Source organism: Falco punctatus (genome assembly GCF_963210335.1).
Source record: "Falco punctatus genome assembly, chromosome: 7".
Classification (NCBI taxonomy): domain Eukaryota; kingdom Metazoa; phylum Chordata; class Aves; order Falconiformes; family Falconidae; genus Falco; species Falco punctatus.
In genome coordinates, this window is record NC_137587.1 from 36371690 (window position 1) to 36387798 (window position 16109).

The 16109-nt window shown below is 34.7% G+C and overlaps 1 protein-coding gene across 2 annotated transcripts in view; it reads left to right on the top strand.

The window, feature by feature from the left end:
- Positions 1-14919, top strand: part of PPP2R5C (protein phosphatase 2 regulatory subunit B'gamma) — an 89080-nt gene extending 74161 nt beyond the window's left edge. For both annotated transcript variants that reach the window (XM_080394589.1, XM_080394590.1), the window contains 6 exons: positions 980-1150; positions 2239-2366; positions 3901-4002; positions 6239-6311; positions 8631-8747; positions 11977-14919. In XM_080394589.1, coding sequence (XP_080250715.1) covers positions 980-1150; positions 2239-2366; positions 3901-4002; positions 6239-6311; positions 8631-8747; positions 11977-12108 — 723 coding nt within the window. In that variant the 3' untranslated portion in view covers positions 12109-14919. The remainder of the gene's footprint in view (positions 1-979; positions 1151-2238; positions 2367-3900; positions 4003-6238; positions 6312-8630; positions 8748-11976) is intronic.
- Positions 14920-16109: the final 1190 nt, after the last annotated feature.

Consider the following 16109-nt stretch of genomic DNA (forward strand, 5'->3'; position numbering starts at 1 on the left):
AAATGTCTTCCTATTTGAATACTGTTTGGCACCAAATTGCCACAGATGGAAAACAGTTTTTATGGTTTTTTAAAAAAAAATCTTACACTGTGGTTTTAAAACTGACATCTTTGGGGAAAAAATCATCATCCTTTCATAACAAAAACATTTGTGTCTACTCACATTTTCCTTAAATCAGAATTGCTAAGAGTTGTTACTCCTTCAATATAACATTGTGCATTTTTGAAGATTCTTGAATAAATTATGATATAATTGGTAACTCCACTAATAAATATAATGTCTGGATATATTTAACTGCTAGACTAGTATCACTTTTCAGAGTTAAATTCTTCAACGTATATAGTCAGTAGATGAGATTTTCATGGATCCCACCCCCAACCCCACCTCTGCCCCCCCATCTTTCGAGCATTCGTGGTTTGCTAGGCAAAAACTGCTTCAGCAAGCTAGGTAAACGATTTAATAATCATGAATAAAGTTAAGGCTGTGAAAATAGTAATATAGTCAATTAAATAAACTCACTGTTTAAGAGCAGCATGCTTAGAATAGTTGGTCACCTGTCAATTTGAGTATTTCGAGCAAATTTCTTTTTATAAATATGATATAAAATTTCTTGAGCTTTGGAGTATGCCTCCAAGAAATTAGAGATTGAAAGCTGTGACCACTGAAATAGCAGATAGTATAGTAGCAAATTTGCACTTTGATCATGTTAAGTTAGATGTCAGGTTACTTTCTGTAGTCTTCTAATTGTTATTTTTGAACATGTCTTTTACGTGTATGACTTTGTTTTCTGAAGAAGTGTTTTTAGACCTATTAGCAGTTATTTCTGTGACAATGAACCATATCTGATCACTGCTGTCACATGGGAAAAGAAATCTGAGTTTTGTGTTCTGTTTAAAATACCAGAGTTCTTAATGAGTTGCAATTTAATGCAAAGTAAAGTCAAATTATCATGAAGATTATGTTCACTTTGTCTCTACAGGTTGTAATGGCACTGCTGAAATACTGGCCAAAGACTCACAGTCCAAAAGAAGTCATGTTTTTAAATGAACTAGAAGAAATTTTAGATGTTATTGAACCATCTGAATTTGTAAAAGTTATGGAGCCTCTTTTCAGACAGCTAGCCAAATGCGTGTCCAGTCCACACTTTCAGGTCTGTACTTACTGAATGTACGCTAACACGAGGATTTTTATAAAGCAGACTTGTCAATGTTAAAGATATGTTATTACTCACCATGATGAATTGTATTTGTTGCACAAAAAAAAAGTCCTCAATTCTGTGTCAAATGTTAGGGAACCAAATGTTAGCTTCATTGTTTCTTTTAAGAATGCTGTACATGTATCCGTATTGGGTGATTGACTTCAGCGTTATGCTTGACGTAAAAGCTTAAAAGCTTGCTGTTCTCAGAAGTACCTGAACTCTTTTGGTACATAATGTTTCCATTCACTGATGGTAACAGAGTTCTACAAATACTCTTTTCTTTGGGAGAACGTTTTGCTTGAATTTCAGCATTCATAGGTTACAGTTTGAATCATGTCCCTATCAAAGAAAAATTTTTCCATCTCTCTTTCAGTCAGCTCCATGACTGCCATTTGCACTAGAAAAATTCCAAACCTAGAGTTGAAACTTTTCTTACCTTACTGATGAGGCCACACCTTGAATACTGTGTTCAGTTTTGAGCCCCTCCGTACAAGAGGGACACAGAGGTGCTGGAGCGTGTCCAGGGAAGGGCAACGAGGCTGGTGAAAGACCCAGAGCACAAGTCCTGTGAGGAGCAGCTGAGGAACTGGGGGTGTTTAGCCTGGAGAGGAGGAGGCTCAGGGGGGACCTTATTGCTCTCTACAACTACGTGGAAGGAGGTAGTAGACAGGTGAGGTTTGGTTTCTTCTCCCAGGTAACAAGCAATAGAACAAGAGGAAACAGTGTGAAGTTGGGTCAGGGGGAATTTAGATGGAATATCAGCAAACATTTCTTCACTGAAAGGGTGGTCAAGCACTGACACAGGCTATCCAGGGAAGTGCTGGAATCACTGTTCATGGAAATGTTTAAAAGACACGTAGATACAATGCTTAGGGAAATGGTTTAGTGATGGACTTGACAGTGCTGGGGTAATGGTTGGACTTGATGTAAGGGTCTTTTCCAACCTAAGTGATTCTGATTCTGTATTTGACAAACATTTCAATTATTTGCTCTTTAAGAGATTTTCTGAATAAGTGTTTTCTTTTTTCATGTCATCTTAGGTTGCAGAGCGAGCATTATACTACTGGAATAATGAATATATTATGAGTTTAATTAGTGATAATGCAGCAAAGATTTTACCCATCATGTTTCCATCCTTGTACCGGAATTCAAAGACGCATTGGAACAAGTAAGAAACACTTGTACAAATAAAATTCTGCTACTTCACTTATGTCTAGTTTTAGGCTTAAAAGTGGCTCACATCTTTGATTGCTAGTTACAACAATTTGTTGAGCTGTTTATTCTGTGACATTAAAGTTGCTGGGTAAGGAGTGTCAAAATTTGTAGGAAATACTAAGAATTGAAGGAGATAGTTGTTCCTTTTTTCATTAAACAAGCAGCAGTGTTTTAGTGCATCTAATCCATGATTTTTTATTAATATGAAGCAAATTTGGCATTTATCGTAGTTCAGATACTTCTAAAGACTTAACTTTGATTTCTGATCTTTAACCTCTTTGCTGATTTCCTTTTCTTCTGCATTCTAGTGAATATGTTGTAGATAAGGTCATTTTTTTCCTTTCCATTTTTCCTCCCATTTATTGTTTTCTCTTCTTTCTCCATTGACTGTTTTCACTTTTTTTCCCCCCAATAACTTAGTACTTACGCATGGAAACAGTCCTGGTCAGCTCCTTTCTGTGGCTGTTCCATTGTAAAGTGCCTCTTTGTTTGAGCAGTTGTGCAACTGCTGGGAAAGTGAAAGTATCGACAGTCTAGCACTGGCCATGAATTGAGGACTGATGGGTTGCCCAAGCATGAGTAATCAATCTGCCACTAAACACAGGAAAAGAAATGGAGGTTAAAGTGATTGGTTACTGTCATTGGGTGTAAACAGTAACAAATAATGTACTCGGTAATAAAATTCTGTTTCAGTGGTGCAATTGTACATAGTAAAAGTGGATTGCTGTTGGTGGTTTTGTCTGGCTTTCAAGGCCATGCATTCGTTTTATTCTGAGTAGAAGTCATGCTACCCAGTACAGCTGCACTCTACTTGTAACTCACGCGTACGATACGAAGTAATTGTATAACTGATTGCATATTGGATTTAATGATCAGCAATAGATTACAGTCTGGAACTGTAAATTATTTTGTAAAAGTTCTTCATAAAGCAGATTAATTTTTCTTTAACTTTTCTGATGCTTTCCACTTCACTTTTCTAACACTTTTCTAGAGTCCTGGCATAATTGTGTTGAAGTGAGTGTTGTTGCTGTGCGGCAGTTTTCAGAATGAATGGTCTTTCCTAGGCTCCTTTTAATCACTAACTATTTTTTTTTTCCTGAATCTGTCAGTTGCCAGTAAGGTACTTATCTCAAGATCTTTAATGTCATCTTGCATTTTCTCTAGTAACCCTAGTTTGGTTAGTGTCAGCTACTAAATTTCAAAACTAGTCCTGTATTGATACACATTAAAAATGAAGTTCAAACATCAAAAGTGTAAGTGACAAGTAGTACTATAGAATAAAAAACCTGCATTCAAATTTGGTAATTTTAGTACTTGTATTAGCCCTTTTGAGGGTAAACTGAAACTTCCACTAACTAGTTTTGTTTCCACTTATTCTGAAATGATGTAATTTTCCAGTTATGTAGGCTATTGGCTACTGTTGACCAGAAAAAATAGATTTCAAAGTTTAAAGTACTCTGAGTTTCAACCAGAAGTTTTACTTATAGGACAATACATGGCTTGATATACAATGCTCTGAAACTCTTCATGGAGATGAACCAAAAACTGTTCGATGACTGCACACAGCAATTTAAAGCAGAAAAACTGAAGTAAGTTTTCATGTCAGTGTGTCTGTCTGTTCTTGAATAATTTGTTCAGAGTGCTTTAGCTCTGAAAAACTACTGTGTCTTTAGTGGGAAGTTGCCCATTGGATTATAGTACAGCAGTCTCAAAATCAACTTGGTGAAACTTCTTGTTATATATGAACTGTAAAATCTCAAGAATAGGACTCTTTGTGTAGTTTTTGACCTAATACTACAGAGGGTCACCAGCTTCCTAAAAATCAATTTTTTTCAGAGGGACACTGCTGATCGTGGAGGCCAGTATAAAAGATTTGCTAAACAGTTTAGTTTACATCCTGTTTATTTTAGTATGCTTTGTTTACCCAGTGTTATTTTCTTTCATGATGTCACTTAGTTCTTCCCAAAACTTTCCCAGTATTTTTCAGCACTGCATTATGTGTTAGCACATATGTGTGTTTTTCTAAAAATTACCCAAAATAAAGTTGTTACTTGATTGTAATACAGGGGCATTTGTACTTCATTTGTTAGAAGAATCCCGCTGAGTTTAGTATATTCTTGCATAGGCCAGTGAACACAGCAGGGATTTGGAATTTTTCTGAATTCCAGATTTTTCTGGTTTGTTCCCAAAAACGCAGATCATAGTCACTTATATTCTGTTCCTCTATTTTTTATAATACTATCATTTTATAGTGTTACAATATTTTTATAAATTATTTAAATATTCATATTCTAAATATACTAAAGGGAGATTGAGAAGTCAAAAGTATTAATGACTTGGCTCTCATTTTACAGGCTGGCGAGCATAATTAGAAAGTGGGTACTGAAAATAACCTGGATCTGAATTTAGTTTTAATTTCAAAGTGAACAGGGATTCCTTCAAGTAGTGGTTCAAATTACACACCTGTTTTGAACCAGCATACAGGAAGTAGTACAAATTCTTAATGTAGATGAATTTGTACAAGTTTTGAAGTTCCTTAATATAGTTTAAGTAGAAATGATCTTGTAGTATAATGAATTTTAAATATGTGTGTTTATAGATAACAAAATGTGAACATTGGCTTTTTAAAAAAAGACTATGTAAATTTGTTTTGCCTCATAGCAAATAAGTAGAATCCCTTTTAAATGGGAAAGCAACCTTCCGTATTTTGGGGTTAGGGGGATGGGCAGCGGCATTTTGAGTGTGAACTAAGGCAGGCAGGGTGCTGAGTGACATAATAAGAAAACAACAAAAAAAAAATCCACCACCACACAAGAACTTAAAAGGGGCTGGTTAGAGTTCTTCATTTAATAGAGAGTTGGAGGAAAATTGTGTATTGCTTGAATATAACTTTTTTTTTACATTTGAATCATCTGCTGTATGCAGTGAAGCCTGACAGCTTTTTTAGCACTTTTAAGCTCAAAGCCCTTTGAAATTCTACCACCTTTCAAAGACAGCTGTTCACTCTAGTCTCTACATTAAGTTATTTATCTGTAAGAAAGGAAGGAGAAAACCCCTTGACTTTAACGTTTTGTATACATTAGGCATAAAGAAACAAACCTTTCCTACTTAAATTTAAAAAAAAACAACCAACCCCCCCCCAAAAAACCAAGCCAAAAAAAAACCCACCAAAACAAACCAGACCAAACCATCCTGTGTGAACCAACCCCCAAAAAAAACAAAAACAAAAAAACCAACCAAAAAAAAACCCCACCAAAACAAACCAGACCAAACCATCCTGTGTAATCCCTCTTGGCTTCCCCATTGGTGTCCAATTCAAAATGTCTCTGGGCTCTTTCCTTTAAACTTTACCTGAAGCCATTGGACAGGCAGTAAGAATCTAAGTATCTCTGCCCTTTTTCTATGGTCAGATACTAGTTTCTTATATTTCAATATAGAATTCAAATATTATAAAGTGAAAACACAAACACATTTTCAACATAGATCAAGACTTCTTTGTTTTAATTTTAATCCCTTTAATAATGTACAGTATTAAAGATAAACTGGTATCAGCTAGTTTGTTGCTTTCATGAGAAAATACGGGTTTTTTCCCTTTTAATGTTGCTTTGTGATCATGGGATATTGATATGATGCAAATTATCCTGTCAACAGTAAGTGATATTTTGGGCAGTAGGCTGAAAGCCATAGCTAAATAATTTATTCTGTTGAATTCTTACCAGAAGAATATATTCATGTTTTTAAAAAGTATACAAGTTGTGATGCAAGATTCACCAAGTTGCTTTTGCCATTTTTGCTTCTAAGTGGTGGGTTGTTTTTTTTTTCCAGAGAGAAGCTAAAATCGAAGGAACGGGAAGAAGCATGGGTTAAAATAGAAAATCTAGCCAAATCAAATCCCCAGGTATTTAGAAAAGATTAACATGTTCCTGTTTAAATACTTTAGTTTTGTTAAGTGTAAGTGGGGAAAACAGGTCTGACTGATCATGGAAATAAAGCAATTTCACTAATTGTATTATGAAAGACATACAATAAAAGTACTTTTAAAATTTGTAACCTTTCTCTTGTGCAAGTAATTATTTTTTAAAAAAAGGTTTTCTGAAAAGTATGATATGAAGTACTTTTTCCTTTTCTTACAATAGGAGATATACTCTATTGCGGTTTGAAAAGTTATTGTGCAAAATTATGGAAAATGCAGAGATGCCATAATTGGTTTATCTTGAAAAGCTGTTTTGCAAACAATATATTACAGAAGAGATCGTTCTGTAAACTATTGAGTTATGACTGGTTAGTTTTCCTCTGTGTCAAATGGATTAAAGTAATCTTGTATGTTCTTGTCTGCTGCATTTATTCTCATACTTGCATTGGTCCAGTCTTCCGGTGAACCTGCACCTCAGGTTCTTACTAAAAAGGAAAACATCCTGTCAGGCATTACTTGATGTAACTGAAATTTTGATAAAGAAACAAAGGTCCTTTAAACTAGACTATTCATTGTATTTTGAAATTATGGGAGGAGGGGATGGTTTGGCTTGGGCTCCCACCCCCTATTTAATTTGCTTGGCAAATGCTGCCCATTTTCCTTTCTCTCAATTATACTGATTGCTGCTACGGGCAAAAAAAACCCCAAGCGTTTCAATTGCTTTGCAGCCAGAATTTTACTATACTGCAGCAAGAAACTTTCTATACTGTAACTTTCCAACATCATCTAGCTGAGTTTAAAGTGTTGGAAGAGGGAGTAATGGTACTCTGTAAACAGAAGTGGAACACTTTATGATCTCAGTGCTCTTTTAAAACAGAAAGTATGGGGTCATCTTTTCTAAGGAGGAGGAATTTTTTTTCTCTTTGGTGGCATTTGTTAGGGAACATTTAGTAAACTACTCAAAATTTGTTAAAGAAAATGGCAATCGACAACAGGTCAGTTTAATTGAAAAAGAATCATTCATACAAGCAGCAATGGACTTTCAGTGACAAAACATTCCTCTGATCAGATAAGCCATACAAAAAAAAGCCTTGCTTGAAGAGCACTTGATATACATGGTCATTTGCTGTCACAAAGTGGTGAACTATTGCGTGGCTGGCTAAATAAGAGGATTGAGTTGTAGCAGTAAAAAACAGTTCTGCAGTGTAAATATACCCTTTTCTTCCCAAGTAATTTTTTGTAACTGCTTATGTTCTCTGAAACTGGTTAACACAATGTGTATACAGTATGTTCTGCATAGTATGCTTGAAGAGAGCTAATAATTGGAAGCAATTTAAAATAATTTGAACACTGAGTGCTTCACTTAATTGATATAAGGATATAAATGCTTATAGCACTCTTTATAATGGATTTTCAAGGTGTGGTTGTTTTTTTTTCCCCTGGAATTTCTATTAACTTTTAATTTGTCTAATAACTGACAATTCTTGTTGTTCAGAGATGTTCCTGACTCTGCATGACACAGAAATACATTTTAAGATTTTGGATCATTATAATTGCATTAATTAGATCTTTTCTGTCACTTTTTTCTATTTTGTCTCATCTGCATTAAGTTATTGGTACACTCAGATACTAAATTATAAGGAAAAATGGATGGAAAAAATGTGTGTTTATTTGTAAATGAATTTTGATTTCAAGACCATGTACACCTCATCTGAATTAAAATAGAATTCAAAATAGAGATTGCTGTACAGTAAGCTTTAGAGACTACACGGCTGTTTTTACAAGATCATTTTTTTTAATTTCTGAAAGACTTTAATGGCTGTTTTACTTCCTCAAGACAGAAAAGTGTAATATTTTGGTTTTAAATTACTCTAAATGTACATTAACCATATTTGGCCTTTTAACAGTATATTTTCTCTTGCAACACAAAATTACACCAGAAAGTAAAATTACTGTGTTTCAGTTGCTACACTGTTCACAAATTATGACACAATGTATTGATAAGGTTTCAGATAAATGAGTGCCATAGTAGACATTCAGTACTGGCAAAATCTGAATATTTTAAAATTCAGTCTCAGATAATCAAAGCATATTTTATGTATTCTGACTGTATTTTTCAAAAGGACGTTTCTTACAAGTGAAATTTGAGTTCCATTTTTAAATTTATTAATTGGTGCCTGGAAGCATAAGGTATTTGAAGCTAAGCTCAAATGATTAATCATACCATTCAAATGCTCAAATACACGCTTAATATTTAGGTATTACTGCTACGAATGATTATTTTAACACTTTGCGTTTTATTAGTACCCAACGTACAGTGACACGAGTTTGCTGAACAGTCCTGTTGCAATGGAAACAGATGGGCCTTTAATTGAAGATTTGCAGATGTTGAAAAAGACAGTGAAAGAAGAGGCTTGTCAGGTAAAGCCGTATGAAGAGTAAAAGAAAAAAAAAAAAAGTAATTCATAATTTAGAGTACTTTAAATGGCTTAATCATAGACATAAACTTGGGTTGTATTTTCAGCCCTGTAACCATGTATCACAGAGTAATAAACTTAATTAGAGCTGCTACTTTTAAGTGGTACTGTAGCAGCCAGGAATAAAGTGTTATATTTCTGGTGTCTTCTCTTTTGAAATTTATTCTATAGAAACTAATTTTCTTTTCACTTGGAAATAGCTTCTTCTGTCACAGTGGGAACAATGAATATTCTTTAAGGACAGTTAAAAATATGGCTATTATCTACCACATCATGTTCTATTCTCTATATAACAGTTTAGGTTTTTTCATAAGGAAAACTTGTATAAAATATAGTCAAAGTCTAGTAATGACATTTTTGTTTGCTTGTTATTCAGAGCCTTCTTAGTGGCTAAAGCTACTATTTTTTGAAAAAAATGTGTAAAGTGTGCATTTGTCTTGCCCACTCAAGAGTCTTCTTCCTCAGTCTACCCTCTGTAACAGTCCACTACCTGCTACAGGGCAAGGAGTCTTAAGGTCATTCCAGTCTTTTCATCTTTAGCTAATGCTTTGTAATTTTCAGGTGCTTTTTAATTTAACTTCAGTTAAGTGGAACTAGCATCCTGACATTCAAAGTTGAGATTTAAACTTGGAGCTCATGGAAGATGGAGAGGTGCCAGAGAGCACTGCAGTATCACTAAGATGTCTGGTAGCAATATCAATAATATGAATATCTCTAAATCCAGCAATGTTTAAGACCAGAGAAATTATCTGGAGCTGGAAAAACTGGTTGAGATCAAAGATTAAGTCAGTTAATTTGAACCAATGTATCAGACAAGAAATTTGATAAAAATAAGCATATGGTCAACCTAACCTACATTACTTTCTTAAAATTCCAGGGTCATCATTCCGCAAGATTATATTTTATTTATTACTTGTTCTATGGCATTTTGGATGAAGGTCGAAATCAAAAGAAATTCTGGAATGCCACCAAGATATGCTCAGTGATTGCTGTTTTTTAAACACTTATCTCTGGAATGGAACCCTGTGCATTACACACAAATCTTGGTGGCTGAATTACACCCTGTCCAGGGCAATGAATGAGGGTAGCGTTCCCCTGAACGCGAACGCTGGTTAGAGCTGGTCAGTGAGGAGTACTGGGTTTATTGAAGTTTCTAAACCTCTGCCTTTCTTCAAACTTTGGGTTGCTTAGCCAGGCCCAGGTAAATGGGGAGAGTTGCCTCCTTTCACTACTCCAGAACCCAGAACCAGTTCCTAGTGGATAAAGGTACAAGATAATTGATACTTGATACATACGAGATAATTGGCAAAAAAGCATACTGCTTAATCTTAAAGTTGTGTTGATGGTAGTGTCCATCTCTTACTATGCTATTTTCTAGCACATAACCATTTTCTCAAGACTTAGGAGACTTTGGTTCACTCTCCATCCTGGCCAAAGAGAAATAAAACTAATACCTCCCAACTCTGAGTGCTCTAACATCAGTTCCAGAAGAAGAGCAGCCGAAGTATGACTATATACTAGTATTTGGGGCAGGCAGTTAAGAAAAAAGTTCCCAGTCCAAGCTGCTGCAAGTGTTTGGGGATTTCAGCCAGTATCACACAGTGCAAACAGTAACGGCAACCCAAACTAAAACCAAGGAGCCTACCGAGGTCTGACCTTCTTTTCTACAAAGAATTCAAGAGCTATGGTGTTGGGGCTATATATAGCTTATTTGATAGTGTTCCAGCTGGAAAACGAGTGCATCGCACTCCTATGGATTAACTTGATTTCTGCCACCCCTCCCCAGTTTTTAGATAGGGGTGGGGATTAAAAAATTGTGCTAATGGAAAATAAACAAATTGTAAAGCAAATAAAATTCTGCAACTTGTGTTGGAACTGTTCAAGCATTCCTTAGCTATCTCTCCCAAGTGCATGCTTTCCCACTTCTCCTTGCTAAAAAAGTATGCAAGAAGTGAGATTTTTAGAAGGATTATAAGGCTGTTTTTCAAAGATAGAGATCCTGTCCTAGCAGAGCTTATAGATTGCTTTGAAGCAGGAATTCTTATTAGAAAAACATACAGAAATCTGTGAGAAGTATAAAGCTTGCAAGGAGATGGATAAATCTGGGTCACAAGGCAGGAAAAGGATTGATTGATTACGTATTAAGGTATTGCAGAAGGAAAGCTAGGTAGCATTCTTGCATCAGTCTTTGAGTGGATGCTGGAGAGACAGTTATATATCCCTTGCTAAGTACCATCGAAAATTGATGGTAAAAGAAGAGGTCTTACAGTTAGCGGTTTGAAAAAAAAAAAATAGCCAAATCAAAAGGACAGCTTATTTTCTTTTTAAATAAAACTTCAGAAGTGAACTATGTCAAGTTATCTATAGTTTCAGTGAAAACTCTGGTTTATCCCAGAGGTTAGCAATGTAGCAGGGTGTTCATACTGGAGAGGTGGTGGAATGACTGAGGAAAGTAGACCAGGATTTTTTTTCTGTACCAGACTATGTGAGTGATTATAGTGAATAGTCTTTGCTACAATAAAATTTGACCACCGTAACTTGCTAACTTTTTGAACATGCTAGTAAATCAATGGCTAAGTAAAAGCCAATGAATTTTTCTAAGGACTTTTTTATAGAAGAACATGAATAAACATAATTAACAGGCAAATTACAGTAGGTGAGACAGACATGGGAACTATATAAAAACACCCTTATATAGTTAGTTCAGAGGTACTTTGATAGGAATACAGTCTTTTTTTGAGAGGGCATTGATAAAAATAACAGCAGAACCTTAAATTTTCAGGTATGTGACTCATGCAGGTAATTGGAAGCACAGAGAAACTTTAAAATCATTTCTCTTGCATGTAGAGACATACGAAATGAAAAATAAGTGAGAAGATAGAAGATAATTTTATTTTTAAAAATCATATCAAGTGATAATCGTGATAGTAATGTCATGATGGCTAATAGCTTAGAATTTCTAAGTTGTTTCTAACTTTTCCTCTTAGCAAAAAAAATGCTTTCCAGACTTGAACTGGGTAGCTGGTGGGTTAAAAAGAGGAGAAATTATAGACTTTTTCCCCATAGGTTTTTAATTTCTTTTCCCATAAGTGAACATACTGATGTGCAAGAAGTATTTTTAAGTAATTGTTTATTAATTAATATTTTTGGCCAACTTTGTTCTATTATTTCAGGCACAGAAAGATCAGAAAAAAGATCGTCCTCTTGTGCGACGCAAGTCAGAACTGCCTCAGGATATCTATACCATGAAAGCCTTGGAATCACATTGCAGAGCTGATGAATTAATATCACATGACGGGCAATAAACTATTGCAGTGAAATATTATTTTGGAGGAACAGTTTTTTGGTGGGTTTTTTGTTTGTTTTTTTTTTTCTGGACTCAGTTCTACAGTAGAACTTACTTTTTTGTGCCATACCAATCAGTTACCACAAAGTCAAAGCTTTCTTCAACCCAGTTCTGTAGGCAATAACTTAATAGAGTATGCAGCTCAAGATTAGTAGTTCAAACAATGGTAAATTACCTAATTCCATATGCAGAATATTGGGTTGACTATAATCAAGTGGACACAATTTCCTGGAGGTGTTATCATAGTACCAGCTGGCTGATAACATGCAGGTTTCATAGTCATATTTGAGAAAAGCATTTTGTGAACTCTTTCCATCTAAATAAATGAGTGACCAATAGTTGGTACTAATGATAAATGTGTGTTTTCAAAAGTAAAAGTATTTAAAATTTAAATATTAAACTTTTTCTAAGATTTCTCAACTTTACAGTTGTTTCCACATTATTGCTCTCTTGTAATATACCAGCAGTTTTGAAAATACAGTTATTCTTTCGTATTACAAAACATGGCTTACAACCTGGTAACTTTCATGACAATCCTTAATCATCATTCCTTTCTAAGAATTCTGTAAATTTATTTCTCCTTTACTTAGGATAAAGATACATGTCTATATATACCATGTCCTAATACTTTATGTATATTTAAAGCCATATTTTCCAGTCTTTAGTGTATAATACAGCACCAGTATTCCAGATACAAACTGGTAGAAGAATTTTTCCTAAAATAAAAATTTGTTTACTATGACTGGGAATAGACTGAATATAAAACTTCATTTTCAGTTTTTTCAAGTCAGTAAAATAATCTTTCACTGTTTTCTCCCTTATCTGAGCTTTTAATACTCAGCATTTTTCTTGGGCTCTAGGAGTTCAATATTCTGTGGCAGATATTACGCGTGATTTCAGTTGCATCAGTTTTTATCTGAGAAATGAACATAACCTTTCAGGAAAGACAACATCACAAGCTTATTAAAATAGGAAAAAAGAACAGATCCTTGAATTCCATTCTGCTTCTTTTGAAATGAGTCTAAGAGCTGAGGAGATAGTGACCATAATTTTACCGTGAAAATATTTTTTGTTGTTGTTGTAAAGAGCACATGTGCTGCAAATACACCTCACAAGTGAACTGAAAATGCATCTGAGTTGCTGAATATCTTCAAATGCTGCTATATATTCCACAAGATTACTTGCATGTAATGAGCTTTTTGTTGTAGATGGAAAAGCACGGGAGGAAAATCTCTTTTCAAATATAGTGCTTTGTCTTCAATATTTGATTTCTCTCAGGGTGGCCAGTATTTTGACTTACTTATCCTGCTTACAAGCTGTTTGAAATGTGTTCTGCTATTCTAAATGGGTGATTAGTTTCTTTCGTCTCTGGCAGTAACATGATATAACTTAATGTTTAATGTCTTGATGCATAAAAGAGATAAAAATGTGGCTTCTTTAAAAATAGTTTTGTTTTACTTTTTAAGGAAGTAAAACGTCTCCTGCATCCATTAAAAAAAAAATGGCGCAAAGCAGACATTCGTAGTAACCTTGTGCAGATGTAGTGCCTGCTGTTTGTTGGTTGCATTTAACATTCAATTTCTGATACTGTTAACGTTGTCTGTTGGAAGAAAATTGTGGGTGGTGAATATTGGCTTACAACAACTAAATTTAAAGACCAACCCAACCTTTAAGTGGAACGTCCACTGTGTCTGAAAACATTTCCTGTAAAACTTGAAAAAGAATATGCTTTACCATTAGGATAAACTATATTAAAACAGTTTAAAGATGCCTTCTCCTTTTGAGGGAAAAAGGGTGCTTTTTTAATTGTGTAAAGCAATGTCTATGTATTTTGATATACCATTGTTTGAACTTCCATCTTTAGCTGGTAGATTATCAGTTACCTTTGATTTTGGGTGTTCAGTATGTTTGTGCAAGAGGTTGCTGAAAGGAATTATGTTACCCAAGGAAAAAAAAGAACTGTATATCAATGTTTGATTGATTGTGTGATGCTCAACGTATAAGAACATCTTTCCCTGTCTAGATTTTATTTCTGTTCTTTATTGAAGATAAACATTCACCAAAAAGGGAAATATTGCAGTATTTTTTAAAGGCTTAAAGTTCACCATAAAGTCATCTTTGAAGTTTTGGGCAACTGAACATTTGCTTAGGCAATATTCCAAAATCTTTCACCACTAATGGTTTAGCATGTTTATTGTCAATATTTATATACTACTTATAATCCTGTACTAAACCATTCTAAAACTAATACATCCAAAATAAAAAGAAAAATTAAAGAATTTTGGTGACTGTTGTTCTTCATAAAGTTCTGTCTGACACCTTCCCCTGTTTTCCAAAATTACACCTGTATATCAGGAATGTCAAAAGTAATATTACAAGTGTCTTTTTAGTGTGGCTTTAGTATGGCTTCATTTTAATATTGTACATACATTGTACCTTGTTTTATGGTAATAAGTAATAAAAATGTAGACTTCATATTTTGTACAGAATTGTCCTATGTACAGAATAAAAAGTTCCTAGAAACAGCAAAAATAGGTAAGTGGCACAATTATTTTTCATTAGACAATATCTGTAACATTATGCGTTAGTGGAATGTTAAGTTCAAATGTACCTACATATTTTTTAACATTTTGTAATTCAATTTTTTGTTCTGGCATTGTTTCTGAAGAACTTCATACACCTGCCATTTAATATGCTTTTATCTAATTTTAAGACTTTAGAAAAAAAAAATGGTGTATTATATGGACAAATAAAGAACATGTGAATTTTACTTGCTCATCATGAAACTAAATCTAGCACAGGGCATTTGGGGGTGTGTTCAGATTGCCATTGTTGGCAGAATCCTCTGTACAAATTACAATAACACCATAAATTTCACAAAAGCAAAAAAAATAGAAAGGCCATTAGTAAAAAAAGCAGGAATAATGGATATTCAGTAAAAAAGGAGAACACTTTTAGAACAAGTGTCAGTACCGAAAGGAATCTGATAAATCTCCAATCTACAAATATGAAAGGCGCACCTTTCATACCATAATATTTTCCCCTGTAACACTTCTATATTGTCAGGCTTCAAGCAAAGTAGCCATAAAATCAAGGATTATAGTGTGGTAGGTGATGGTATGCGGTCAGGTGGCAAGGGTGTAGGAAAAAAAAGTCTTCAGTAGGAATTGTCAGCCTTCTGGAATCCATTAAAGTCTTCAAACAGACTGAGGAAATTAACTCACATAAAGCTGAGTTTCAGTAAGTGGTGGGTTTTGGTGCGGGGGGGTGGGTGATGGGTGGGGGGTTGGAGTGCAGTTGTAAGCCTGTGGTCAGTATCTGACTACTGATGAGTTAGAAATGTAAGATTTGAGGTATAAATCAAGCCTTTGCATGCTGAAAGAAATAGTTTTCTACATGAGCTCAGAAGTAAACTCATCACATGAGCTCCTAAGCTGAATTGTGAATCAAAAACTAGATATTGGAACAACTGAGGGTTCAGTCATACAGTTTACAAAATCAGGGTCAAATGCCTCTCAAAATACGATGATTTAAAGTACTGACAGTAGTGATATTTTTCTACATAATCCCTTGCAGAGTTGCAAGCATGTTCAGGAAGTGAACTTTAATCCTTTCTTTTTAAGGTTATTAAGCTCAGGAGCTTTGACCAGCAACTTTTTTTGGCATTGCTTGCTTGATTTGGCTTTTTCTAAGTGGAAAGGAAAGTGCTAGTGTAGCACAAGTATGCTTGTGTTTGGAGGTTTGTTGGTGTGCTGTATGGAAACTACTTTAGTACAAGTGTACGTAAAGGGGAGAGCTATGATTCCAGGTTATTCCGAGCATTGTTCTGGATGCCATTATGGACCACCCACCTAAAAGTGGAGCATTTCTGCTCCTTGAGTCTTGTCCTTACTGTGGACGATTGTGGAGACTCTGACTGCATGTAGCTAATTAAGAAATTGCCATTCTGATTACTATATC